Raw genomic sequence first — 27,881 nt, 5'->3', positions numbered from 1 at the left:
AGATGGGCTGAAGAGCCACGCGTGGTTTTTAAGATCCCTGCCATATACCGCAGGACTCGATAACGCCTTCTTGTAAATAGTGTTTGTTTTGCTTGTGCCATTCACCACTTATCCATGTATATATTGATATTTAAAATGCATCATTTTCTATTCTATTTTGATTATTTTTATTTCTATTCTATTGTTCTTTTCTGTGTGGGATAGATGAAAATATGTCTATTATATTGTATTGTGTTCCATTCTATTACTGTGTTTCTGATTTCGATAAAAAAAACAAAAAAACTTTATTGAACCAAGGCCTTTACTGTGGAGGAATTATTGTTGAAAAGGGTTTGATCACTTGTGAAGTGGAATTTGTACACAACTACAAATTCATGGTACACACCTACAAATTCCCCTTTAGAGGTGCTCAAAGCGTTTCCACTAATATTACCTCCATACTTTCCCCATGGTGTGTATTTATTTGTTTTTTAACGCGATGAATGAGCTCTTTAGTATTTTCGATTCTTTTATTTTTGCCCCCCCCCCCTCGCGGATCAAGCGGAACTTTTGTTCGCTCTGCGGGGAAATCAGTTCCGGGCGACAGGGTAGCCAGCAGTAAATATGGCGGACGAACTACTGGAAACAGTACAGAGACTTCATTCCCGGCTCCGGGAGAATCCAGAGCCCCGAAAGGTAAATAAAAGCGGGCGGGGAGACGAGGGACGATGTGGGGATTTCGCACTGATCGTGTCCCAGAGTGTCGCTGAAGCAGATAAATGTCGTGGAGCCGCGGACGCGGCGGATCTCCGAAAGTCGCAACGATTTTTAAATGCTGTGTTCAGGGACCTCGGGCAGGTTCGGGCTTTTAAAGGGGCGTTCAAATGCTCCCCGTGCAAATGCACTATCTGCAATTTAATAAAAGATGCGACCAATAAATAACTGCAGGGCACATGATCCGCCCCCCATCCGAAGTAAGTTGATCTAATTATTAAGCTATAAAATGAAACTCAAATGTGAAAAAAAAAACAAAACACGAATTTCCTCTGATTTAAGGAGAGAAAGGATTTTTCCGAGGGTCTTGTCACAGGACATTCTGTTTTGTTTTCCTACAGGCCAAATAAACTGGAAAACATTCATATAAATGTAGCTGGAAACACGCAGCAAAGAGAAAATTAAATAGGTAAACAAGTCATTCTACAGCATGTTACTCCAAACTGTAGGGATGCAACAAACACAAACATCGTGAATATAAACCAGTATACATGCTGGAAGATCTAATTTAATGTGTGAGGAATGATCATTCCGATGAAAACCTTCTGGGAAGATTTATGTGGAGACAAATAGAAATTGGGACTCGGGAGCTCATCTTGTAGTGCTAAAATGTCCGACATTTCTTGAACGTGTCACGGGAGACGTCAGTTTAATTAAAGGGTTTTAAACTTGTTATAACGTGTCTGCTTCAACCTTCTCCTCGGGTTTAAATGACACCGTGGGCTCCTTTTCCAGAGCCGGTCGTGGGCAGCCCGTCACTCGCTGAAAAAACCCCACCAAACACAACACAATGTGTGTTCTCTGCCAGCTCCGGTAGCCGTTAGCCGCTCAGCTAACGACCCAGAGTCCTGACAGATGAGCGGCGGCAGGCCGCTGCTGCTCCGCCGGGTCCCGACATCCGAGCGGAACCGCGGCCTCCGCCGGACAAACACCCGCGGCTGCTGCTGACACACTGCCGGGCAGCCACGTTTACAGGAGAGATACCCACCTCCGGGTCCCCTTTGTTTACTGCTGAGGTGTAACAAAGCAGCCTTAGTGTGTGTGTGTGTGTGTGTGTGTGTGTGTGTGTGTGTGTGTGTGTGTGTGTGTGGGTGTGTGTGTCATCAACTCTAATTCAATTTGAGTTAAACTAAACAAATGAAAGAGCCAAAACAAAAATATAAGTGTGCTGATAAACAGAAACAAAGCCTGATTATGAGTTATTAAAAAAAATACGTTCTGTATTTTATTTCATGCCGTTTCGACAAACAGGAGAAAACATGTTTGGGATATGTTAGTTAATATGTAATAAATATAATATAGACACATTTGAAATGGATTATGGAGAAGATGAACTCTGGTTTCTTAATATTCTCTTATCTATACTGAGACAAGGACAGAATATATGAATCACAAAAATCTGAACAATTTATGTGATTTCTGGACTTAAAAGGAGAATCACAAGGACTCATTGCATGCAGAAAGGAATTTAATTACATCAATCTTACAGTTATAAAGGCTGTATCCTGTTCTTTGTGTGCCCGATCGACTTTCATCTTTTATGTACACTTTGTCCAGGTTTGATCGCAGTTCATCACCGAGCACAAAATAAACAGTTCACAAACGTACGTTTGTGTAACATCCACGAAATTGAAACAAATCTGATAAAATAATGAAGATATTCCAGGCGTGTGTTTCCATAGATACATAAAAAAAATAAAAACAGCTAAACTACAATCAACCAATGGAAAAAAAAGAATAGAATAGATTGAAATGACAGAAGGAGAGTTTCCAATCAATCAAACTGCACATAAAATCCACAAAGAAAATCAACACCGAGCACATTTTTTTTAAATGTGTTTTATTTTGATGAATCATTTCTTGTTTGTGTTTGTAGCTGCTGAAGACCTTCAGGAGACTTGGGGAACTCTCCATGACTGTGGACATTCTGGTGGTAAGAATGTGGTCATCACAACTTGTAAAACTGGAATAACTTCCTTCTAAAGAAAGTGAGAGAGAGAGAGTGAGAGAGAGAGAGTGAGAGAGAGAGAGAGAGAGAGAGAGAGAGAGTGAGAGAGAGAGAGAACCCTCAAATCTGCACAAGCCTGATTGTGACATTGGAAGTGATACAGGAGGAAGCTTGTGAGCAGTGTGTTGAACTCAGAATTGCTGAGTAAGTGGAAGGCGTAGGAGTATTCCTTCAGAAACATCTGTCTTCCCCCGTCAGCAGTTATTCGCGGCCTCAACACGTCTGTGGCCAATCGGATTCCTCGGCAGAAGCTGCCGACGATACGACGGCAGCTGTACAGTGAACATGTGCCGATTAAATGTCACACACTGGATGTCAGTCCGTCCTGCACTGGATTTATACTGCAGATAAAGACTCTTTTTTTTTTTTTTCCAGCCGGTTGCAAATCCACTCGTCTGCAGGAATCTAGTCAGATGTTACAGATTGGAGATTTTGTCAACGTCTCTGTTGTGAATTGATTCAAACACAAAAAGGTCATAAAAGCACGTCTGAAGCCGTCGTTCATTCTGAGGAACGAGGCTGAAACACACAGAGCAGTCACACACTCAGATGTTGCTTTTTATTTGTTGTTGTTGCTGTTGTTGTTGTTGTCTCGCTGAACTGGTTTGTATTCGTATATCAAGCTGCTGTTATTCTGCTCCTGCTGACGGTTGATGAAGTTTCCGTCTTATATTTGAAGTTTGGTTTCTTTTCACATTTTGGTCATTTTTTTCATCAACTGGTGGTTTTTGACATTTAATTTTATTTGTTTTGACTTGTGTTGTACATGTTTTTTTGTTTTTTTTGTTTTGATGCTTCACTCTTTTATAGTCGCTTCTTTTTAAAGCACTTATTTTGTTATATTTTTGCTTTGTCCGATTTGTTTAGTTTACCTTTTATTCTTCAATGGATTGCAGCTGCTTTACATCTCTTTGACGTGACGCTTGAGTTAATTCTCATTTTCTTTCTCCTTCTCCCCTTGTAGGAAACCGGGGTGGGAAAAACTGTGAACTCCTATAGGAAACATGAATCGGTCGGAGAAATTGCAAAAAGCCTGGTGGCAAAGTGGAAGAAGTTGATTCCTCAATCAGCAGACAGGTACTTTCTGCATCCTCGCCGTTGTGATGAGCCGTGTCCATGGCAACGCAGCGTCCTCTGATGAAGACCACGACCTGCAGCTTTAAGGTCTACGAAGTGATTTTTCAACTCTCCTTCTTCTTCTTCTTCTTCTTCTTCTTCTTCTTCTTCTTCTTCTTCTTCTTCTTCTTCTTCTTCTTCTTCTCAGGTCAAACAGCCACACCAAAGAGGCCTCCCGCTCGTACGCACATTCTCGGCATCCCCGAGAGCCCTCACCAGAAGAAGAGCGCTCTTACGTGGCGGAGAAAGAAGAAGAAGAAGAAGAGGAAGAAGAGGAGGAGGAGGAAGAGGAGGAGGAGAGAGGTTACCACACCAGTTATTCACCTCTGCCTCCTCGACACGACCAGTACAGCCCCCCACAGCGGGGGGGGTACCACTCCGCCGAGTACGAGAGCCCCGAACCAGAACCAGAACCAGAACCGGAGCCGGAACCGGAACCGGAACTGGAGCCGGAGCCGGAGCCGGAGCCGGAGCCGGAGCCGGAGCCGGAGCCCAGCCCCCCCGCCCCTTCCCCTCCGCCCCCTCGCAAAGAAATACGCCACGCCAAGCCCAGCAAGGACCCTGGTAGGAATCACCACCACAGAGACGAGGAGCGGCGCCAGCGTCACGCACAGACGGGCGCCGAGCGGGGAGGAGACGACGGGAAGAAGCGGAAGCGGGAGCAGAGTCCACTTCACAAAACTGCAAAACGCAGCAAGAAAGCCACGTCGCAGGACGAGAGGAAGAAAGGAGGAGATAATGGTGAGTTTCACCCTGCAAATAAAAAAAAAAGAAAAGAAAGATGGCCGCTGCTCGGGGAGGGATTGAATTGTTCCCGCCGTTTTCTCAGGGTTAAAACGAGCGCGCAAGGACTCCCGGTCAGAGGAGGAGGAGGAGGATTTCGAGACGCCCACCATGTCCTTCGAGTCCTTCCTCACCTACGACGCCCCGACGCCGGTCAAGAAGAAGAAGAAAGTGTCACATCCTCCGCCGCCGCCGCCGCCGTCGTCGTCGTCCTCTTCATCGCACAGTTTGCCCTCTCGGTCTTCTTCCTCCTCCGCGTCGTCTTCCCATCGCAGCCGCATGTCTCCGCCCGCCTCCTCCTCCTCCTCTTCCTCCAAGGCGAGCAAAGCCAGCAAGGCGAACGGCGCCCAGAGCTCCAAGAGGTCCCAGCCGGACGCCAGCTCATCAGCGGCCGTGACGCCGCCGGAGAAACGCAGGAGGGTGAGACGCTCAGAACGGCTTCTCGGTCTAAAGTCTCCGGTACAATCTGGGTTTCAGGACCACTAAAAGGCTCTTTTTCACTTTTTAATTGTATTTGTTTTGTAAGTCAGGTGTAATTAGTTACCTTCATACTTCCAGTCCAGGGTGATGTGCTGCGATTGGTGCCCGCGAAGCGGAATTATTAACAGATTTTAAGGACGATATTACAGTTATTTTCCTTGTTCAATACAAAAAGTTTATGAGTTATTGGAGGATTTGTACTTTGAGTTCTTCTCAGACACACAAACCGATAATTTCCTAATGCGACTTCATTTCTTTCTGGAGAAATCGATATTGGTCATTGATTTGTTTTACTTTTTAAACTCAAATTATCCACCGTGGTGCTCCGGGTCGTTTCTTCTTCTGACAGCTTTGTCGTTCGCAGGTTGTTGAAGCTCTCCCGACTCTCCCTGAAATCCCCTTGCCGGCGATTCAGCCCAACTACAGACCTCTGCCCTCCATCGACGTCACGCCGCTGTCCCCGCAGAGACGCAAAGGTGAGAGTGCGAGCTGTCGTGTTCACGCGTCACGGCATCAAGAACGGAGCTCAATGTGATGTGACAAATCTTTTTCCTTTTTCTTTTTCTTTCTTTTTCCTCACTCAGGTCCTGCGCACAACGACGAGGAGAACGCCGGCTTCACGGGGAAGCGATTCAACTCTAAGATGGTGGTTTACTCGGGCTCCAAGACGGCCTACCTGCCCAAGATGATGACGCTGCACCAGCAGTGCATCCGCGTGCTGCAGAACAACATCAACTGTGAGACCGGCCTTCGATATTTTATTGCGCAAAACCCTTCACTGCGTCGTCGGTACTCTCTTCACACGCCTGTCGTCATGTTCTCTCTCTCTCTCCAGCCATCGCTGAGGTGGGCGGCGTGCCCTTTGACATCATGGCGCCCGTCCTGGAGCGATGCACCCCCGAGCAGCTGTACCGCATCGAGCAGAGCAACCACGTAACTCGTTTCACTACGGTTTTTTTTAACCACACACGCAAAAAAAAAAAAAGAAAAAAACCCAACTAAATTCTCTGTAGCTTTTCTATATCATTACGTCATTATTTTAAATGTTTGCTCATTGGTGTGATTGGAAGGAAAGTGGATCCAGCTGGGCTGGTTACATGTTTCTGACAATAGATGCAGGGAGTCCACAGAGGCTTAAACTACTTATTTAGCATCATTATGGCCAATTAATCTGGACTGACGCTGCCGAATGAAGCTACGTCGACCAGGTGTTTTTTGATGGGAGTGCAACTGAAGAACAGTCGCTACTCGTGACAAATCATGTATTCAATCTGGCTCAAAACTCAGGATTTTAATTCCTTTTGCCGTTCTGATCCCTCCTCCTCCTCCTCCTCCTCCTCCTCCTCCTCCTCCAGAGTTTCACGGAGGACTCGGACGAGCTCTGGATGCGCCACTGCAAGCGCGACTTCAAGCAGGAGACCCCGCAGGAGTACGAGTCGTGGCGGGAGCTGTACCTGCGACTGCACGACGAGCGCGAGGAGCGGCTGAAGATGCTCACGTCTCACATCTCGTCTGCACACGCCAACAAGCCCAAAGGCACGCGGGGTTTTTTACCGAAATTCGAACCGCCGTCCGTGGGGGGGGGTTTATCTACGTTTCTGATCGAAGCTGCAAGATTCTGTCAAATTTGATTTCACGCGTTTACAAATTTTTCCGGAGGCGTTTCAGAGTTTATTGTACATCCTCAGTTCTGTTTCTGTTTCAGAGGATCGGAAAAGGAAGCAGTTCAGGATTTTTTTCAGTTTGATATCGGAACTTTAAACACAATTTTCTCTCGTTTATTCTGATGCAATTTAAGTCAAAAGTGACTCTTGATACCTGCTGTTAGTTGGCGTAAACCCTCATGAGGGTGACGAACAGGTGCAACAGAATGACGGCTGACGTGTGAAACGTGACAAAATATAGAAACAAGACAAAGTCTAAACGTTCAGGACAAAAATCTTGAGTAAACAAGGCGTCGCCTTCCCACTCGGGGAAACTCCGTGTTTTTGACTGAGTGCTTTTGCTCCCGCAGGACGGCAGGTGAAGATAGCGTTCGTAAACTCCGCCGCCAAGCCGCCGCGGGACGTCCGCCGCCGGCAGGAGAAGTTTGGCACCACCAGCGGCTCGTCGGCGACGTCCGTGGCGGCGGCTGCTCCCATCAAGTCAGTGGTTCTTCACTTCCCCCTGCGGCGGCTGAAGAAACGTTTCCTCGGTCGAGTCACACGAGGTTCTCTTGTGCTCTTGCGCTCCACAGAATGAGGCCGGCTTCAGATTATTCTGGTGAATCCAGCCGCCTTTTGTCGCCACAAGAAAGTCCTTCTCCCAGCTCGTCCCGCTCCTCAGCACCAGGAGGAGGAGGAGGAGGAGGAGGAGGAGGAGGAGGAGGAGGAGGAGGAGGAGGAGGAGCAGGAGCAGCACAAGCTGCTCGGGAAAAGCCACACGTCAAAAGTAAGTTGGCTTCGATGTGACGAGAGTGTTAGGTTTTATTAATTCACAGTAAGTTGGGATTTGGGATGGGGAGGTTGCAGGTTTGATCCCCGGTAACAACCTCAACAATTCAGCGAAGAGGAGGGAAAAAAAGGATTGATGGTTTGATTATTATCTGAAATTAACATTAATCTGAAATAGGAAACTCGAAAACATCATTGAGAATGTGACATTATATAAAAAATAAAAAAAAATCACACATATGAAATTATTTCTCCATATTTCTTTTGTTTGATTAAAGTAAAACTCGCTGATTGTTTCCAACACATGGAAGTTACCAGATGTGATGTCAGGTGTCTTTATGACGGCTTCCTGCACTTCACAAAGGAAGAACTTGGAAAAAAACCCAACTTAATTTCACTTATTATTTATATTCCTCCAGTGGCAAGAGAGGTGAAAAAAAGATTTGAACATAAAACACAATGCAAATAAACTTGCCTTAAAAAAAAAACAACAACAACAAAACAATACCCAACATTTAATGCTCTGGTCGAATCTTAAAATGTCTATTTTCATGTCCCGTGTGGTTTGTTTTGCAGAAATCGCTCCGATGATGGCCAAAACTATCAAAGCGTTCAAGAACAGATTTTCCCGCCGATAGTGTGAAAGAGACTGAATGTATTTTATGAATTCCAGCTGTGTTTTTAATTTAATTTTAGCAGCGTTTTACTGGAGGTCCTCAAAACTACACACACACACACACACACACACACACACACACACACACACACACACGCTATCCCAACATGTCAGATGAATTTCACACTATTCAGTGGGAATAACGGTTGCTTTCATAAATCGTCGATGAAACTTAAGTGATGACCTCGTCACTTCTACCTTTTAGAACAACGACGCCACCGTGTTTGAAGAAATACCACAGATTCTGTTACCTCTCCTTGCTTTTTTTTTTTTTTTTTAGCAGAAATGTTTAATGATATCAAGTGACTTTTCAGTGTCAGAAGGTTAATATCTCACTGTCTTTATCCAGCTACTCAAAAAAATGTAGATAAAAAAAAAAAAACAAAGACTGGAAACGGGTTGAAACAGCCACAACAGAACATGACAGAGGAATTCTTCACGTGTTTCCTTGGCTTTATCTACATAGAACGTGAAGATACTTTTTTTTTTTTTAGATTTAGATTATAAAATACAGCCATGAGCAGTGACGGTGGAATGGGCGGAGCAAATTGGTGAACTGTTTTTAATTTTTCTCGCCACTTTTGGCGGTCGGATCAGTCCTTTCCTTCTGTTTCCAGTCGCTTTGTGTTTTTTCCTTCCTAAGAACACAAATATGAATTTTACAAAACTTCAAACTCCTCCTTTGAGTGGAAAAAGGAACATTTTGAGTAACTTTCTTTGTACGACCAAACGATGAACTGCATTGAAAGGCTTTACAGGCTCTGCCCTTGTATCTTCGTGGCTTGCATGACGCTCGTCCTGACATGGAGACCGGCTGGTAGACAGCTCTGGTTTCTTCTTTTTAAAAAAAAAACAAAAAAAACAAACATTTAAAACATGTTTTTGTTTGGGTTTTTTTTTTGGGTTTTTCTCGCGCGGTTGTGGAGGGGCTGACACGGTGTCCAGGAACTACACACACTCACACAAACAAACACACGTCATAAGACTCACTCTCTCGCTCCAGTGGCTTCAGATCACCTTTTCCTGCTGTCGAACGTGTGCGTCTCTCTGTGTGCGTCACTGTGCCGGGCCGGGTTGGGGGGGTTTTGGGGAGGGGGGTGGTCTTGTAGGATGAACAATAAGGAAAGAAGTCAATAGGATGTTCTGCAGCTTCAGTCCAACCTGATGAGAGAGATATTTATTTTCAACACTGGGACCTTGGAACGCCACAACATGGGCCCGAATAGAAGTAGAATTAAAAATTGTAATTTTATTAGATTTTAATAAATGTTATATGGTCATTTTTATTAAAATTGACTTTTGCCCTGAACTGTGCATGTTGATTTTTTGTTTGGTTTTTTGTTTTTTTTGGCGTTTTATATTGTGTTCTAAAATGTGGCACGTCTTTGAAACGACAGTTGAGTTATTTTACTTTGAAAGCCTCTAATTGAAGTTTTAACCACAAGGTCTGGCGTTACTGCGACGTGTAGTTACCGTTTATGGCCACAAGAGGGCAGAATATATCCTTTACAACGTCACGCTGCTGTTTGCATTTTTTTTCTTTTGAATAAACTTTATTAACAAAAAACTCCAGGCAAAGTAACTTTGATAATACAAAGCAAACATAGAAGACATGCATCACATCAACTAAACAAGATAAAACTGAACTAAATGTACAGAAATAAAAATAAAAAAGAACATATACTAGGGGTTTTCATTGAGTTTACATTGTTTTATGAAATTATGTAATCTTACACTATTTTTCTTCTTCATTAATTTAACAGATTTAAAGTACAGACAAAGATCTTTGTGAAAACTTTGCAATTTGAGTCGATTACTTGGCGTCGTGGTTAAAGATGAAAGTCTGAGATTACAAAAAAAATGGCAACATACAATTTATCAAATTCAATTTCAGTTTCTATCCCCAAATTACTTCTGTTGATACTTTAATATAGTTGGGGATATTCAATATCTCTCTTACAACAGAGCAGTTAGTAGTAATGTGGTATATTTTATTATGATCCAACATGTTGCTCCAAGTATTTTCCTTTTTCACATGTTGCTGCCTTCAAATTAAAAATGTCACGTTTCTCACTAAAATGTAAAATGTCTTACTTCGTCCTATTGTGAACCACTTCACGATTGTTGTTTGTGAAAAGTGCTGTTTAATGCTACAATAATAGAATAATATCTTCTATGAAGACTAAATAACAAAGGATCAATACTTGTTTTCCCAATACTTTCAGATAAACAACACAAAACAATAAATAGTTTATTTCAGGCCAAGGTGTTTGTTTCTATTTCCATCATTCACATGTGAATTAATCTAAAGTTGGACGACGTTATGACAATTATAAATTAAGGTTGCTTCTTTTTAATAGTGTTATTTTACAGAATAATTGGACAATTAAATACAACGCTTCAACTTTGAAAACCTCAGACCGGAAATAGCTGCGTCACTCGCATACTGACTTGAACAGCACAAAATACATAATGGGAAACAACTAACAGGCCATTGTTGTCTGTGTCAGGAGCCAGAAAGTGTGGAACATGTGCTGGGGAACTACAGAAACGATGGGGGTGAAAGAATGGATATGATGGAGGGATTGAGGAGAGAAGGAATGGAAGGAGGAGGAACGAAGAGATACTGATGTGGGGAGAAAGAGGGAGGGATAGAAAATGTCTAAACAGGTTCTTAAAAGAAACGGGTTTATTGGGGGAAGACATAGAGTGATGAACCAGTAGGTGGCGGTAATGCAACTCCCATGGATGCAAACTGCCGGAACAAGAAAGAAGAAGAAGAAGCTGCGTAATGACGTAGCACGCTTCACGCACGAAGTGAAACTTGCTGAGCTCGTCCCTCTCGATAAAAACGCTTCGGGCAATTTGGTCCAGTTGATTTCGTTTCTCCGCGGCGGCTTCAGCTCCACGATGTCCGGCCACGGTCACGGACACGGACACGGTCAGGGCTGCGGGTGCGAGGGGGAGCACGAACCCGCCGAGCGGGGCCTGGAGTACGGACTGTACCGGCGGATCGACCTGGAGAAGCTCCAGTGTCTGAACGAGAGTCGAGACGGCGACGGGAAGCGGGTGTTCAAACCCTGGGACCGGCGGAACGAGCGGGACCAGGTAACCGGGCGAGGAGCACCTGTGCCGGGCAGACCCGCCCCGGGGGGGTGGGGGGGCAGGCTCCCACAACAGAACAACACGAGGCAGGCTTTACCTGTAGGATGTGTACAAGAGAAAAAATAACTAAATGTCTTAACGGCACAGTTTAATACCTTTGTTCAATGAATATATAATAATAATTTAAAAAAGACTCAAGACAATCTTGATGAACCACGTGGGGATTCACTGAATCACCCAAACAAGCAGCTGGGAAATAGTAAACATAATAATTGAAGTTCTTTTTATTACACATCAATCTGTGGTAAACCAGACGGTTTGCATTCTGCATTCCTGACCAGACCAACACCAGGATCCAAAAGTGACAGAAAGAGAAATATTTATGAAAAACAAGAGTCACCCACTGCGTCAGAGCTTGATTTCACTATCGTACCCCTTATAAAGCATCTCAAACAACCAAAAAGATAATTTCAAGTGATTACAGAGACTCACGAAGGAGCCGAAATTTCCAGAAAAAGACAAAAAGTGTTCACAAATAATTTAGAGTGCAAAGGATGCTGCAGCTCCAAAACATTCAAAACTGACAGACATTGGAAGATGCAGCAAAACACCGCAACATGACCTAACTCGTTGCATTAATTGTTCTTTTCACCTGTTTTAAGGCTTGTTTATGTCTGTCTGAGCCTGGATTGTGGGAAGTCTTTATATAGGAAACTTGAATAACATTTAAAAAAAAAGGTAAGACATTAATTCCGGAAGAGTTGTTATTGCAACTCTAATTTTATGATGTTTAACTGTAGCCAACTGGTCAAAAAAATTTATTTGAACGACCCACGCTGAAATAATAAAAAGAAAATGATATATACTCATCAGGTTGTTGTTTATATTTCTTTTGTAGTTTGTTGAGAGTGACGCAGATGAAGAGCTGCTGTTCAACATCCCGTAAGTAGAATAAAACCTTCATGTCAATGATTGGATTCTTCTTACGACTGAATTATTACGAATATAATATGGCAAACTCTGGATCAAAACCCAGAAGGAGCTGGAAGAGCAGTTTCAATGACTTGATCTGGAGTCGCCCGATAAAGACATATTCTCTGCTTGTGTTGTTGTGACTGTTTTGTTTTTTTTAATTAGTGGTCATTAGAGAATTAATTCCACTTCCTTCAAAAGTTGCCCTGATTTTATTTTTTTTTTCTTTGCCAAATGTTTAAAATTCAGCAAACCTCCAAATCATGCACTTTTTGTACCACCGGGTTCTTTCTGGCTCGTCGTGGCAGAGTGCTGTTCTCCCAATGCTGTTCTCTGACTGCTGTTCTCTCTCTCTTCTTTCAGTTTCACCGGCAGCGTGAAGCTAAAGGGCATCATCATCTCCGGGGAGGACGACGACTCTCATCCTGCTGAGATACGACTGTGAGTGTGTGGTTCTCCGCCCTGAGCAGCAGGAACACAGACTCAACGTGTTATAAGCTTCTCGTTTAGTGGTTTTTATTTGGGATCAAGGTGGTAAATCAGACATTAGGATAAGCAGACAACAATTACTGATCTGCAGTTTCTGCTTTCACTTTTCCCTCGCAAGAGATATTATTTCATGAAGCCAAGTTTCTGCTGTTGGTCTTTTTTTTTTTTTTTTTTTTATTCCCCAGCTACAAAAACATCCCCCACATGTCCTTCGACGACACGGGCAAGGAACCAGAACAAGCCTTCAGGCTGAACAGAGACCCCACGGCAGAGCTGGAGTACCCAACAAAGTGAGTGTTTGACAAGTGAACCACGCCGACGTCCCAGCAACCAAATGTTTACCGTCACTTTCTCTACAATGACACTCTTGCCTGGTTTTCAGTTCTGGAAATTAGGTCGTTTTTAGAGCTTTTCGCCACACAGGTTCCCTTTGTTCTGGTGGAGGATGTTCACGTATGCAGGAGGTCGAATAGAGGCTGGTACAGGGATGGGCTTTAACTTTAACCCACAATATTATCCTCGTCAGTGCCCGAGTTCAACAAGGACCTCTCACAATTATGGCTACGAAGCAATATAAAGTGATGATTTTTATAAAAAATTAATAACACAGCAGCTGCAGTTCAGTGGAGGTCCAATAGCTTTGATTTTATCTGTGAAACCAATAATGTATGAATTTTAGTGCTGTCAAAAAGAATACGTTAATTTAATTAATTCATTTGAAACATTAAATCCGTTTTTGTTTTTTTTAAAGTACAGAATTAACACAATTTTGTGTACTTTTTATTTATTTATTTATTTTTTATTACTCCCTTACCGGAGCAGCAGCGTCTGTGGGCGCAGCACCGTGATTCCACAGCAGCATAATACCCAGTGGAATAATATTAAGGCAGAAAGTTTCACTTTTAAAGGTTCCCTGACGGCTGATTGGGAAAGAGAAAGTCATTAGCTTTACTTTGTAAATCTGAATTTAACGACTCCAGCAGTAATTCACAGCCAAACAGCAGGTTGCCATGTTGGCTGACCAGACTGCTGAAGCTGGAGGAAATACTTGTCGGTAAAATATAAATGTCTCCTCTTCCTCTCGTTCCCTGGCTCCCCTGCAAACCCACCTCACAGATTGATTTGCGCTTTTTCAAGTTAGACCTCCTCTCAGATTATAGCCACATGAACATGCAAATCTAAATGTTATTTCTTTGTTTTGTACTTAATTTAGGTCTTAGACCTAATGAAGTCATTGAAGGTAATGCACTTTGTAAACAGTGTGTTTGTGTGTCCTGCATGGCTTATTATAATTCCCAGAAAATAGGTAAAGTCGCAGCTAAAAATATATTCTAAAATACATTTAAAATGAAAATCTATTACTGCAGCTTCTAGATATTTTGAGAAGTGCTCTCTGCTCCCTGACATTCATTTGTTCACCTCGATTCTAGTTTTTGTTTAATAATGTGATCTATAAAATCCTAATTTCAGTGAGTCATGGGTTTTCACATATTTGAAAAGTTTTTTTTTTTTCAGGCTTGACTGTATCAACATGGCCGACATGCTCACTTTATCTCAATCGAGATCTGATGCCGTTTGTGTTGTGAAATTCAATCTCGGCAAGCCGAGGAAGCTTTACAGGCAAAAACCAGCAGCTCATCCTTTTTCTCCATCACGTGTGAATTCAGCCGTGAAAGCATATCGTTTCAGTTTTTCACTGCTGCCAGCCAGTTTCCATTTTAATCCACACAGCGGAGTGTTTCCCTCAAACACGTCCCCATAGCGATGGCGTCGCTGCTTCATTGGTGTTTTTTGTGTGTTTTTTTTCTTGATCTGAGATGTCTCTTCATCTTGTGTTCGTGTTTAGGATCGCTCGTTTCTCCAACGTCAACCACCTCTCCGTCCACATCTCGAAAAACTTTGGCTCTGAAAGCACCCGGGTGTACTACATCGGCCTCAGAGGAGAGTATTCGGAGGTGAGTCTGACCTGCGTCCGTCGTCACGCGTTTCCCCTTTTGTTCGTCGGAGTAGAGGAGAAGCTGAAAGTTCACATTTGAGGACAAATTAAGATTTTAGGAAATGTGTGAAAGTGGAACAGGTTTGACAACAAGGGACATCTCAAAGTTGAAACTCCCAACTGTCTGTGACGGGCGTCGCTGTTTTTTTTCCCCTCGTCTTCTGTTTCAGGGTCACAGACATGAAGTGACGATCTGCAACTACGAGGCAGCAGCGAACCCCGCCGATCACAAAGTGGAGAGCGTCATCCCACAGACCAACTTCATTTCATGATTGGGAAGAGGAGGGACTGCTAAAAGATGGGTTGGGTGCCGTGCGCCAGCAGGTTGGTCGCGCTCAGCAATCTGAAGACACTCGAGGGCTTCAGATCCGTCTGGAAGTGCAAAGTTGCCTCTGTTTTCTATGCCAATAAAAGCGTGACGGCTTCCTGTGGCCAAAAGTTGCTAATAAACGCATGAAATATTCGATGCTGCTTTTCTCCGTTCAGCCTCTGAAGTAACACACTGGAGACATTTAGAAGTGATTCCCGGCCTCCAGCGGGCCGCTGCTGTGCGTGTGCCGGCCCAGATGTCAGAAAACAGACTCTGGATGTGGTAAATATTCATCAGTGGGCCCTGTTCCTCCAGCCTGGCACCACGAGGCCCAACTGACAGGGAAAAAAACAAAACAAAACGCCAAGAGGCGTCCCGATCCCTTCACAGATGTTCACACTGGGCACATCACGTGCATGTGGCTTCCTCTCGTTTAGCTCCACTGTGTGATCAATAAAACGCTGTTTAAAATAGAATGTTGTTCATCAAGGTTGGATTTATTTTGGGTTTTTTTGGTAGCAGTTTGGAATGAAACAAAACAAAAAAAAATGATCTTTTTCCAATTGAAGACCTTGGGCGTGGTGTTTACACCCTGGCAGGATTCACACTTACATACTTGCGTAAGTGAAAGCCACATGGTTGAACTATAAAAATACCTGTCAGTTGCTTTTTATAAGCGGCAACGAGGAGTGTTTTTATTCTCAAAAATGGTGTCGGTCTTCTGTTGAATAAGTACATTTATAATTATTGGGTTCAATGCAAATTGAGAGGAAAATGGTGGTATATGTCTTTTTTTAATTTGACAAAAAGTGCACTGTGATCCACTGGCATTTTCCAGAGCTTTTGCTTCTTGCTATAATCGCCTCACTTTTACTCATTCTCATTGTAACTGCGAAGGTGTGATGTCATCTGTAGCTATAATCATTACAACCGTGTCAATCTCTACAAGTTATTTACGGGAATGTGTGAAATCAGTTGGGAACTTGAGATGTTCAACGAAGCAGATTTACAATAAAATACAATATTTCAAACATGGTCTGTCATATTTTTGTGGTTCTTTTTCCAATTTTTGTCAAAGCTCCTCATTTTTGTGAACAGTATCCAAGCCCACATAGTATGTAAGTAAATGAAATGTTTGATATGCTGCCCTTTCCTGTTGTGTAATAGTAAAAACGGCATACACCTTTTACACCCGGTTTATCCAACAGTGTTAGTAGTTGTATAACAAGCTTAGCTAAAAAGAATAAAAATATTTCAACAGCCCAGGGATTATTAGTATGACATGTTTTCTACTGCTGGTTGTCCAGATGTTTCTTTCACCAGTAGTACTGATGAACAAAACCTCTGGACTGCAGGCACGGACGCTGAAAAGCTTTTTGCATCCTTGAAAACATTGTGTTTTTAACAAAAACACTTTCAGCTTTCACTATAAAGATAATCTTTTTAATCTCCTTGGGTTTGAGGCGCTTCTGCATCTCATCTCGGGTCTGTCTCGATTAAAAGAATCCTTTTTGCAAATAATGTGCTAAATTTTTAATTTTTAACTTAGAAAGCCGTCATAATAACAAAAAGATTATGTTTATGTGGGGCCTACATGCGTCATCTTTATATTACATCTAATAACGTACTAGTCGTTATTGTCGAAGTTTTATTATTTCCAGAAAAATAAGAAAAACCTAAAAGAGACTGAGGTTGGCCGTCGTTAGGGCGTCGCTATACCGTGACGTCATCACGCACTGGCCACGCCCTCCACGACGCCCTCTGCTTGTGTGCGGCGGACAGAAACCGGAAGTTCCGCTCCGTCGTGAACTGGGACAGCAAGCGGTGAGTGTATGAATCTGTGTCGACTAGCGGGCCTCGAATGTCGATTTTAAACACAATATCCGCACAGAAAGTGGACCGAGTGGCGGAGTTTGGCTTCCCTAAAGTCTTCACAGAGCCAGGCGACGTCTCGTGCTTTGAATTTGAATTGCGCGAACGAGACGAAGTCGGCAGAAGACAAAGCAATTAATGTGTGTGTGTGTGTGTGTGTGTGTGTGTGTGTGTGTGTGTGTGTGTGTGTGTGTGTGTGTGTGTGTGTGTGTGTTGGCTAGCAGCCTGCTTATTGTGTGTGTGTATGTATGTGTGTGTGTGTGTGCGCGCGCGCGCGGACAGATAAACCGGGATTAAAACCGACAGCGAGGCTCAGAAGTCAACCACTGTGTGTTTTTGGGGCAGTTGAGGCTTTGCCCTGCAGGATGCCGTCCCTACTGAGGATGATGATGATGATGATATGGTTCTTAAGCCTCGGCCATTCATCGTGTCCTTCCTCCCCGACAGCCGCACTGGCCGCCGCTGCCTGGGATTTCAACCACGGATGTTAATTCTCATTTTCTGACATTACTTTGTGTGTGTTTATTGTAACCCCCTCGCGCTGGGGGGGGGGGGGGGGGGGCACGCTGTCACTCACTGCCGCATATCGTCCCGTCGTTCCGCGGTGCAGCAGCCGGTCGTCCGGAAGGTCCGCAGCCTTTTGTGGTTTTTTTTGCGTTTGACGTCGTTAAAAAGTCACGCAGATCGAAGCCGTGCGCTGCGGAAGAAGGCGACACTTCCCGTATTTGTTTCGCTCAGAAGGAAAAGAAAAAGTATTGCATTAAAGCCGTTACAACTGACTTTGTAACGTTGTTACTGAGTCACCTGACGTGGAGACGCGGAGGCTCCACCAGCAAGTCCTGTTTGCACGTTACAATCTGTTTACACGTTACTAACTGTTTACACGTTACAAACTTTACAAGTTAACCTCTATTAACGCAAAGCAGTTCAAAGTGCGTTCCAGGGAAGTAATAACTAGAATTTTGAGCGATTTAAATGAGGAAAAACATATATATATATATATATATATATATATATATATAAAAGGCAAAGCAGAACAGCATTAAAAGGAACATGAATAAAGTAAAAGCTTCAGTTAGACAAACGTGATGAAGTAAGTAAAATGATGATTGGGCAGCCTGGGAAAATAAATGTGTTTTGTTGTTTTTGAGAAAATGCAACACAAATACAAACTAGAATAGAATAAACACCAGAGAAGATCTATTCTTTGTGATAATTTGTGAGGTTGTCGTCCCCCTAATACAGATGGGTCATTTTGACCAAATTTAAGCAAATATATACGTTTTACTTCTCAGTTTAAATATGATTCTCTCCATAATGTATATTTCCAGTCATTTATAATAGATATGTCTCTTTCTTTTCAGCCCTTTTCTGGCCAGAGCCTTCTTGCTTGCTCTATATGTATCTCTCTTTGCACATTTACATTCTGTATTGTTGATTTACGTGATCTTAAAGTTAAAGTAGAGGAAATAATACTGTCTGAAAAGAAGTGTGTGTCAGCAGTCCTCAGGTGTTTTAGAAGTTTGTACCACAGGTGAGGAGAGTAGAAACTAAAAGTGACTTATAATTACTTCAATTCATAAGTTGAGCTATTACAGGACATAATGAGTGATGTTGCTTTAAACCTATTTTCTTTAGTCAGACACAAGAAATAATAATTATCTGTTGCTATAATAACAGTCATACAAATAATCCGGCTCTAAGCAGTTTAAAACAAAGAATTACAGGTCTGCCATGCTTAATGACAAGATAATATTTTAGACAATAGAAATAAAGTGAAAATGCTCTATTTTGCAATTGATATAAAATTATAGTATAAAAATATGTAGATCCATTCAGTGTAATATAATGCAATACATTATGCCGGGTTAAATTCTGGGCTTCTGCTTTAAAAACATGGTAAATCTACCGTGCAAGTTTCAGTTACTTGTTCTGTTGACCTTCTGCAGCGTCAGCCTCCTGACAAACTCCAGTAGCAATTAACTCGCAGGTTGTATTTGCATTCCTGTAGGTGTTCATTGGCAAAGTAAATTTATGGTGCCAGAAACTGTAATGTGATACACGAAATAAGGTTTGTATTCTTCTTTCATATTGCACACTCCGGCTGGGATTAAATGCTCTTGCACAGCCTGACTCTATTTTTAAGCCTCGGCCTCCTCCAGGATGGTCGGGCGCGAGCTATTGTCTCTCAGCGCGTGCGTTGACAACCCACACACTGTTTTTATGCTGCTTCTCTGGATGAGAGGGGTTGTTGTAAATGATAATAAGTGAGAATTGGCGCGTATGTGACTAGATGCCCTTTTGCAAACACTCCCATGTAAGAGCTTTGCCGGCTTCTTTAAACAGATTGTCCAGTGTTTCCACTTTACATCACCCCAGTTGGTCTTAGACAGTAAATCTGATGACGAGCATTGAATCCAGTTTTCCTCATTTTGCGACCATCTTGCTTAAACTGGGTTTTCTTTCCTTGCCTAATTGGTTAAGGTCCCACTCCTATTAGTTTAATATCCAGCAGCACCCTCAAACATAGATATAAGTGTGTAGATTCAAAGGTGTAAAGTACTTGGCAGAAGAAAAAAAAAATCCTTCTCTTCGCAACAATCTCACTCACGTTTTCAACACAAATGCGGCATTGCTTGGAATAATCGTAAGAAATTCTCTCTCACTTTCTCTTTTTTTTTGTGAATAATTTCAAAATAATTCTGATGTCATGAGACAATCTACGCCACAGATTACAGTTTTGAAAAGAATCTAGTCTGTTCCATTCAGTCAACAGGAATGAGTGGAAGAGGGTGTCACACGGCGGCTTTTGACCACAGCGGTGGAGGAATCTCCGACACCCAGGGAAGTGAAACCTTGCTGGAGGTTTACACATTAACTTTTTAATTTGAGACGTCTCAAGACTTCATTGCCGACTGACCAATGGGGCAGCCGCCACCTGACACCCGCCCGCCTCAGTCTCTCATTCTACATCACCAGAGGGCATTAAGAAGTCAGTGTGTTTATTGCTGCACCCTAACGTACAACGTCACCAGGCTGGGGGGGGGCGTTTAGTTAATGAGTCCCCGTCACTTGCTGACTACAGAAACCTGCCTGACACAAACACATTACATTCCTCACTGCGCTTGTTTTGTGTCCAGCAGCAGCTTCTTTATAGGTGGACCTCCACCTTTTGTTGTTCCCACACTGAGTGAATAACTGGTAACCGGTCAGAATTGTGACTGGGAGGCAGAAGCTCTTTATTGCCAACACTGATGTAAAGAAACACGATTCTCTTATTAAGTGTCTGAAAGCGCCTGACGACACATTCCGGCTGTACTTCTTGTGTGGGGCGGTCGGCTGACGTCTGGTGTCTCGTGTTCTTTCCCCAGCACCTCTTCCAGTGTATGTGTGGCAACAACATGTCTGTGCCGCTGCTCGCCGAGGCCGTGACTGTGTCCGGGAAAGAGAAGGAGACCGCGGCGGTGAGTCCAATCACACAGCAGCAACTCGCGCTAATCTGAAATTTCAGGGTTTCTTAGAATGAAAAGCACCTTAAAAGCTCACGTGAGAATTGGTGGTGGTAGAGAGTTACCATCGCGCTCGCCAAAGCCTTTTTGTTGTGTTTTTTTGTTTTTCCCTCCTCCCCTGCCCGTATTTAACACAGTGTTCAGACAAAGGGACGTTTTGTGTGTCGGTGAAGCCGCCTGGCTGCGGTTTGGACGGTTTAGCTTCCCTTCGTTCGCCACCTTATTGAAAAACGGCTGCTCAACTGTCACCATGAAGCCAAACTTATTCTTCAAAAAACAAAACAAACACAAGTCCCTTCCGTTTCATTTGGAGAACTTAATGGCAGTTTGGTTTTACGGATTGAAGATATTTGAATGTAAACTTACAAGCTTTGACAACGTTTGCGTTTCACTATTGCGTTGTTGTTTTTTCAAACCACACTTTTTCCTTCTTGATCAAATCAAAGACTGATGCTTCGTTGAAACAAATACAAGATGATAATGGGGGAAACATTTCAAAGTTTAAAAAACATTTAAAATGTGTTTTCTTCTACTCCTGGCCAACATTCTGGCTGCAGTTGCACTTTGAGGTCAAGTTTATCGCTTTTTTTTTTTTGGAGAAGACAGCAGAAAACACTCCAATCCACTTTACGCCACTGAGCAGTATTCAGCTTCTATAACAAATCCTTCCATATTAGTTCAGTTTAATTATTGACAGGCTTCACCTGTAGGCTCAACAAGTGGAGCGGCACGTTGTGTCGACTCTCAGGAGGATCTGTGTGTAAAAAGAAAAAAAGAAAAGACTAAACGTGGCTTTTATCGAGCTGCAGGTTGTTAAAGTGCAAGAATCACATCCCTGCTTCCAGCTCGTGGGAGAAAAGCGACTTCCAGCCAACAGCGAGACGAGAATGTCCACCGTTCTAAATTGTCCCCGTCCCGTATCACCATTTCTCTATGGAAGTAGAACATCAGCACCTGGTTTTCACTGTTTGGGAACAAACTTCCCGACGTAGCAGGAGGACTTCCCGTACAGGAAGCTACGCATTTGTCTCAGTTGCTTTTATATTCTATGAAGTGCATCACGATCCTACTGTTTCTTCTCATCAGCTGCAATCAATCACTGCATATGAGGAGCAGATTAAAGAACTTTTTCTTTTTTCTTTTTTGCATTTGGCTGACGTTAACATGCTGCCATTTCCTCTTTGTGCTTCAGGTGATCTTTCTTCATGGGTTAGGAGACACGGGGTGAGTATGTAAGATGTTGTGTTTTAGCATAAAGGCTCGGGGAATACCTTTCATCCAGTTACAGACATATTTTATCGTGCAGGTTTGTAAAATTCAAATTGCTTCACGGGATGATGGATACAGTGATTACAACACAACACATGCAAGGACAATGAAGCGGAAAATACAAAACACATGAATGTGTCTGTAAAAGTTTGTTTCTCATGAAGTAAAGAGATGTGTGGCTGTATTGCCCAAAGAAAGTCACTTTGGTGTCTCAAGACACTGCGACTATTCATAACTATGTCCTCGTCTTTGGATTAAAAATAGATCTGAATTAATTGGTGGCTCAACTGCTCTCAACCAGTGAAGACAAATAGTGACCCTGCTGCTGGATGTTCAGGCTGCGCTGCTGCTTTTGGAGGTTTAATTTGGATCATTTACACTTTGGTTTTATTTCCAACCACACAAAAGCCTGATAAACTCATATTTGGTCATCATGAAAACTAATTGGAAACCGTTTTCTACCAATTTTAGCTCCTTGAAGGATTCAGACAAAATTCTGTGGAATAAGTCCTCATCATCCCTGCTAGTTCAGTGTGCATTAACAGGGAATTTCCAACCGTGTGAAAAGGATGTTCATGTGAGGCGTTTCGCCTGCATGTTCAGCGTGTTGGTAATTAATGCCGTTACTGAGCGAGGAACAAAGAGTTGCTCTATCTCTCTCTCTTTTTTTTTTTTCTGTCAGGCATGGGTGGGCAGACACTCTGATGGGGATCCAACTGCCTTACGTCAAGTTCATTTGCCCCCACGCGTAAGTGCTTTTCCCCTCTCCTCCCTTATTTTCTGTTTCCACATCTCATCTTTTTTTTATTTAACGCGTGAAATGAGGACGAGTCTATTGGCAAGTAATTAGTTTGCTGAGGCGATTTTAGCCGATCTTAGACCAGGAGTTAATTCTGGGTTATAATGTGAACGAGTCTGTAACCAGTAGTTTGCCTGACATGTTTTCTCTCTCTCTCTCCATCTCTCTCTCTCCTCCCCCCCAGGCCCCAGATTCCCGTCACTCTCAACATGAAAGCGACGATGCCCGCCTGGTGAGTCGGCGTAATGGAAGCAACGGCATTCAGCTCAACACTGGATGTGATTGTTTCCCTTTATGCCACAACAACCTCCCATGTTCCCACCGACAATACTGCAGTTGTGTGTTTGGTTTTTTTTCTTTACATTGGCTTTTGCATGTGTGCAGGTTTGACCTCATGGGTCTTAGTCCTGATTCTCCAGAGGACGAATCTGGAATCAAGAAGGCGGCAGATAGCAGTATGTAGTTTATTTATTTTTAACCAAACAAGTAATGCTTTTGTGTGACTTTGCAGGTTTTTCATAAAGGGAACGATTTAACTACTGACTGCAGTATTTCAATTGTTTCTATTTGATGATCACTTAAATTATCAATGAACATTTTAAGAATTAGGTTTCAGGGTTAATTAATATAGACATTTATTCCACAAAGGGTATCACATATGATCATTTCTCTCTTCTCCAGTCAAGTCCATAATCGAACATGAAGCCAAAAATGGGATTCCCCCACACCGTATAATTCTTGGTGGCTTCTCTCAGGTGGGGAACTTTCAGCATTTTATTCAAAGGTTTTTCCACAAAGTTGTATTAAACAGGGTGCATATTAATGTTTGTCTTTTTTCTTTTGTCAAGGGCGGGGCCTTGGCCTTGTACACAGCCTTGACCTGTCAGCATCAGGTGGCTGGTGTTGTGGCTCTCAGTTGCTGGCTTCCACTTCATAAGACCTTCCCATCGGTACAGTGGCAGATAACACAGAATAACCCCCCCCCTCCCTCCTCCCTCCTCCCTCCTCCCTCCCTCTCTTTCACATGTGCTGCTCTCATTTCTTCTGAGGATACCTTCATGCTTCTCCTCACAAGACACTGATATTTTTAAAGTTACTTTTGACCAAAGCTAAAGAAGATTGCGTGGCTCCTTTCTGTGGTGTGTCTGTGTTCTGCAGGCGTCAAATGCCAGCAAGAACCTCCCGATCCTGCAGTGCCACGGTGAGATGGACGTTATGATCCCCTGCCAGTTTGGTGCCATGACGGCGGAAAAACTGAAAACCATAGTCGACATGCAAATGATCTCGTTCAAAACCTACCCAGGGCTCTCTCATAGCTCCTGTCCTCAGGTATGTTGTTTTTTTTGTTTTTTTTTAATCCAACCAGAATTATGTTTTCTCTTTGTCTATTGTTAGAGCAGCAACAAAAACTTGGATTTTTTTTCTTCCCAATGTGTAAATGTGATATTCATTTCAAATTCACAAGGGGAAAAAAAACACGTTTTAAAAAAAAACAGTATCAAATTTATAAAAGAGACAAAAAATAATAACATGAATGATCTTGGGTGTTATTTTTCAACATTTGGGGATGACATAATGAATTTCTGCTCCTTTCACTTTATTTCTGGACGTGTCTGAATCAAATGCTTCAACATCAGGAAGAATGGAGGTGTAGAATGATAGAACCTACAGTCGTTTCCATGGTAACCTACGTAAACACGCGCTGATTAAAGTTCTCTTTCACATAAAGCCATTAAAAGGCTAATTTTATGGTTTAAAAAAAAATAATCCAAGCTTTCATTTACAGTAGTATGTAGTTTGTTTAGTAGTTGCTGATGAACCAAAAGTCTGGCTTCATTATAAAGAAGTTCTGTGGGGTAGAAAATCGTCCTGCGTCTCCTAGCGGAGCGCCCCCTGCTGCCTCATGCGGACCTCAGACAGCGGTCATAAGACCAAACAAGACCTGGAAGTGAAGCTTGTTACAATCACGTTACCATGAAAAAAAACCCGACTATGATAAACTGCTTCTAAATTACACATCCGATGCAGCTGAACCCCGTTTAGCCCCCGACAGGCCGGCGCTTTGACAAAGAACTGGTGCTAAATCTGGGCCTGGATCACAACTAAAACCTGTTTTTTTGTTTGTTTTTTTTCTAGTGGAAAAGCCCCCATTCTGAAACAAATCACTCCAGAAATAGTTTTTAACTTTAGAATACTGAGTGTTTCATCTGCTCAGAGAAATGTTGGTATCGTGATCTTCTTTTAACAGTCCGCGGTGGTTTGCTCTCATAGTTTCATGCTGAGATCACAGTGTTCTACCTGCCAGTAACCTAATAATATTCATGTTTTTCTGCTATACATACCGGCGGTGGTGGTGAAATAGCATAGTATGATCTGTACCAACATGTAGTCTGCTTTCTTGTAGGAGATGGCAACTGTAAAGGACTTTATTGAGAAGTATTTGCCCCGGATCTGACCTCACCTCGTCTCCACTGTGACCTTCCAAGACACTGACCTCCCTTGATCTCGCCCTCGGTCGGCCATTCTCCCACAGGAAACAGCCATTAGCGCCCCTTCTTCCACACACATTTACGAAACGACAAACAAACGCACACACATTTGATAGATGATAACGATAATGATAAACACCGCTTAACAAAACAAACGCTTCAATTGTAGTCCAGTCCGACAGCTTTCATACTGAAAACAGCCTCTCACAAGTCTTAGCTTTTTTTCAGAGGGAGAAACACTGACATGCAAAACATTCCTTTTGGTTTTAAGCAGCTTCTGTCGATTGCCTCAATAGCATTTCCTCACTTTTTTTTACATTTTCTTCCAATTTTATCAATCATTGTTTTACAACTTTCCCTCTTTCCACTGCTGTTCCCGTTTTTAGTAACTAAATTAGATGATCTGGTCAACGTTTGCCTGGAACGGCCTGCTACTGTCCGTATTACCAAAACAAATGGCTTTTCAAATGATATTCCCACCAGTCCATTCATTTCACCATCTGATGGAGCACTAAGCAGCTGCCAGGGTGTCTTTACCAGCTTAACCACGAAAGGTCCATTGAGTAAAATATCCAAATGTCCACATCCAAACACATGTTGTTTTTATATTGGGTGTGATGAATATCTTCAGTCATGGTCAAAACCCAAATTCAATAAAGGAAGACAAAACAATTTGTTTGCCACCCTGTGCCGTTTCTTTCACAGCCACTTGTCTCTGGTCTGTTTTTAACCTCGTGAATCTCTATATGTACCTCTGATGGTTTCTTCTCATGACAAACTTAAGACTGTCGGCCTCCAGGTTACGTAGCTGGCCTATAAGCATTGTATCGTAGCTTCTCTTCCCGGAGGTTTTGTGGACCTGCTCAGGCTGCGCATTGTGAGTCACGTCACTGTAAGTCCACCCAAGACCGTTCACATTGATCGATTTTAGCTGCAGACGGCCTCCTCTGCATTCCTCCCAGCTGAATTTCAATCCTTATGCTGGCTCGAAACTGGAATACTTAAATAAAAATTTTTTTTAAAGTACTTTATTCTCAAGAAACATTTGATCTTTTCAGCTTTCGGCTTCTTATTGTAGAATATAAAAGACCAGATTCATTGTTTGACCCAATGCTGTTACTGTTAAAATGGTTTTCCCAGTGGAGCACTTTGGCTGAACCCCCCCACCACCCCACCCCAACATAATTGAAGAAATAAATAATCCTGAAAAAGTTGTGATCCTTGGATATAGGAGTGTAACTGAGGACTTGTGTGCTTAAAATATATATATCAGGTGTACCTTTGTGAATATTAATTTTACTCTCCTCGTGATTACTTGTTTTGGCTTCATTGCTTTTCTTTTGAGGAAAAAAAAAATTGAAAACAAGAAGATGGTTGTTTGCAAATCAGTGAATGTCTTATAACCTTTGTTATTCTTCTGTCAGTCTGATACAGTCCTGCCTTATATTTAGGTTTTGTCCTCTTTGACACCTTCAACTGCTTTTTTTTTAATCTGGTGTTTCCCATCCAATGTGTGTTCTCTTGAGTTGGATAATGTCACTGGTAAAACTTTTTATGCTTTTTCTCTGTTTGGTTGTGTTTTGTCACTGTTGTCATTGCATCCTTTTTGTGTGTTTTAAGATGAGCATTAAGAAAATCTCTTGAGGTGAGACTGGTTGTCTCCTGTCGTCTTTTGTTTCCGAAACACCTGTATGCAGAATAAATGACATACAAAGTCAGGCCGATTGGGTGTTTGTTTTAATTGTGTACTACGCCTACTTGCCTTTTAAAATGCTAAAATGTATATTGATTAGTGGGAAATGGTTGGGTTCAATTTTTGTTTTTATTTATGCAGCCAAATAACTGCCTTCATAATAAATATGAACACGTTATGTCTGACACTTAAACTATTGGCTAATGTATTTAATCTATTTTTGCTGCACACAATTTTGTTGTCAAAAATGTACTTGATGAGTAAATTACACATGCACTGGGAGAACATCCAGACTCCACACTGAAATCCTTCAGCCCAGGAATCAAACTATTCTTGCTGTAAAGAACCAACTTCACCACAGGAAAGTCAACCTTGTTTCATCTTTTCAAAAGTACATTTCACTCAACTCGGGTTCAGAGGCACTGACATATTTCTATACTTTTCTATCTTCTTGCCTATATGTTGTTTATATGTACATGTGCTGTGTTTACATCACTGCCAGACGGAAATACTATTTTTAATATTTTATTTCAAAAACATTTTTGTGACATTCTCAGTCGAAGCCCCTTCAGTCGCGAGGACCAGCACTCGCAGCTTCCTGTATAAACATCACGTGACTTCCGGTGTCGAGAGCGAAAATTCAGCGCTCGTTCTTTAAAAAAAAAGTTTTTGTTTTTATTTAATGCAAAATACAAATTCTTGCAGAGGACGATTAACAAACTTATCGCGAGGGGGCGCCCAATGAATAGCATACATATAAAATGAAATAAAATACAATTAAATCTGATTCTCCTTCACGTTTGGAAAAAGTGGCCATTTAACAAATGTGGAATGAGCCTTATTTCTCATTGAATAATTGTCTGAACAATACCATTTCTTGAAAGAAGTTCTGTTGTAGCCATTGCTGATTGCTTGTCTCAAACCTTTATTGATGAGCTTTTTTGTACAATTATAAGCTATCAAATCACATTTATTGACCTTCAGCTTGGTTAAAGAAATTGTTACTTGAGAGTACAGAAGTGCATTTTGGCTCAACTAAATCAGTGGTTGTGGAATTGATCTACAAATCTGATCAAAACGTCACTTTCACAGTTTATGTTATATTTGTCCACAAAGGATGAGACGTTAAA

The 27,881-nt window shown here is 42.3% G+C and overlaps 3 protein-coding genes across 4 annotated transcripts; all 3 read left to right on the top strand.

Moving 5' to 3' along the window:
- Positions 1-581: 581 nt before the first annotated feature.
- eloa (elongin A) lies at positions 582-9,804 on the top strand. The gene is made up of 12 exons (XM_080515486.1): positions 582-675; positions 2,630-2,686; positions 3,726-3,838; positions 4,026-4,618; positions 4,707-5,080; positions 5,505-5,616; positions 5,725-5,877; positions 5,976-6,073; positions 6,496-6,676; positions 7,155-7,284; positions 7,377-7,570; positions 8,149-9,804. The coding sequence occupies exons 1-12, from the start codon at positions 604-606 to the stop codon at positions 8,208-8,210; spliced, it is 2,139 nt and encodes a 712-aa protein (XP_080371612.1). The 5' UTR covers positions 582-603; the 3' UTR covers positions 8,211-9,804.
- Positions 9,805-11,046: 1,242 nt separating this feature from the next.
- On the top strand, positions 11,047-16,102 carry pithd1 (PITH (C-terminal proteasome-interacting domain of thioredoxin-like) domain containing 1). The gene is made up of 6 exons (XM_080515691.1): positions 11,047-11,356; positions 12,252-12,295; positions 12,689-12,766; positions 13,000-13,104; positions 14,661-14,769; positions 14,981-16,102. Exons 1-6 carry the CDS (start codon positions 11,159-11,161, stop codon positions 15,080-15,082), a joined length of 636 nt encoding a protein of 211 aa, XP_080371817.1. The 5' UTR covers positions 11,047-11,158; the 3' UTR covers positions 15,083-16,102.
- Positions 16,103-16,928: 826 nt separating this feature from the next.
- Positions 16,929-26,776, top strand: lypla2 (lysophospholipase 2). 2 transcript variants are annotated; one of them, XM_080516326.1, is made up of 10 exons: positions 16,929-16,944; positions 20,364-20,456; positions 21,694-21,725; positions 22,453-22,518; positions 22,754-22,801; positions 22,954-23,024; positions 23,251-23,324; positions 23,418-23,519; positions 23,728-23,898; positions 24,974-26,776. In XM_080516326.1, the coding sequence occupies exons 2-10, from the start codon at positions 20,379-20,381 to the stop codon at positions 25,022-25,024; spliced, it is 693 nt and encodes a 230-aa protein (XP_080372452.1). In that variant the 5' UTR covers positions 16,929-16,944; positions 20,364-20,378; the 3' UTR covers positions 25,025-26,776. The 2 variants fall into 2 exon arrangements, with proteins under 2 accessions (XP_080372452.1, XP_080372453.1); XM_080516327.1 differs by lacking the exon at positions 16,929-16,944 and adding an exon at positions 19,859-19,984.
- Positions 26,777-27,881: the final 1,105 nt, after the last annotated feature.

Source organism: Blennius ocellaris (assembly GCF_963422515.1).
Source record: "Blennius ocellaris genome assembly, chromosome: 20".
Classification (NCBI taxonomy): domain Eukaryota; kingdom Metazoa; phylum Chordata; class Actinopteri; order Blenniiformes; family Blenniidae; genus Blennius; species Blennius ocellaris.
This window is presented reverse-complemented; position numbering and strand designations above follow the sequence as displayed.

Excerpts from the sequence above, each read along its gene's own strand:
- eloa (XM_080515486.1), top strand. The coding sequence starts at position 604 with ATGGCGGACGAACTACTGGAAACAGTACAGAGACTTCATTCCCGGCTC. Across the intron at positions 2,687-3,725 it reads TGACTGTGGACATTCTGGTG|GAAACCGGGGTGGGAAAAAC; the intron begins GTAAGAATGTGG and ends CTCCCCTTGTAG. Across the intron at positions 7,285-7,376 it reads GCGGCGGCTGCTCCCATCAA|AATGAGGCCGGCTTCAGATT; the intron begins GTCAGTGGTTCT and ends TGCGCTCCACAG.
- pithd1 (XM_080515691.1), top strand. The coding sequence starts at position 11,159 with ATGTCCGGCCACGGTCACGGACACGGACACGGTCAGGGCTGCGGGTGC. Across the intron at positions 11,357-12,251 it reads GGCGGAACGAGCGGGACCAG|TTTGTTGAGAGTGACGCAGA; the intron begins GTAACCGGGCGA and ends TTTCTTTTGTAG. Across the intron at positions 14,770-14,980 it reads TCAGAGGAGAGTATTCGGAG|GGTCACAGACATGAAGTGAC; the intron begins GTGAGTCTGACC and ends CTTCTGTTTCAG.
- lypla2 (XM_080516326.1), top strand. The coding sequence starts at position 20,379 with ATGTGTGGCAACAACATGTCTGTGCCGCTGCTCGCCGAGGCCGTGACT. Across the intron at positions 21,726-22,452 it reads CATGGGTTAGGAGACACGGG|GCATGGGTGGGCAGACACTC; the intron begins GTGAGTATGTAA and ends TTTTTCTGTCAG. Across the intron at positions 23,325-23,417 it reads TTCTTGGTGGCTTCTCTCAG|GGCGGGGCCTTGGCCTTGTA; the intron begins GTGGGGAACTTT and ends TCTTTTGTCAAG.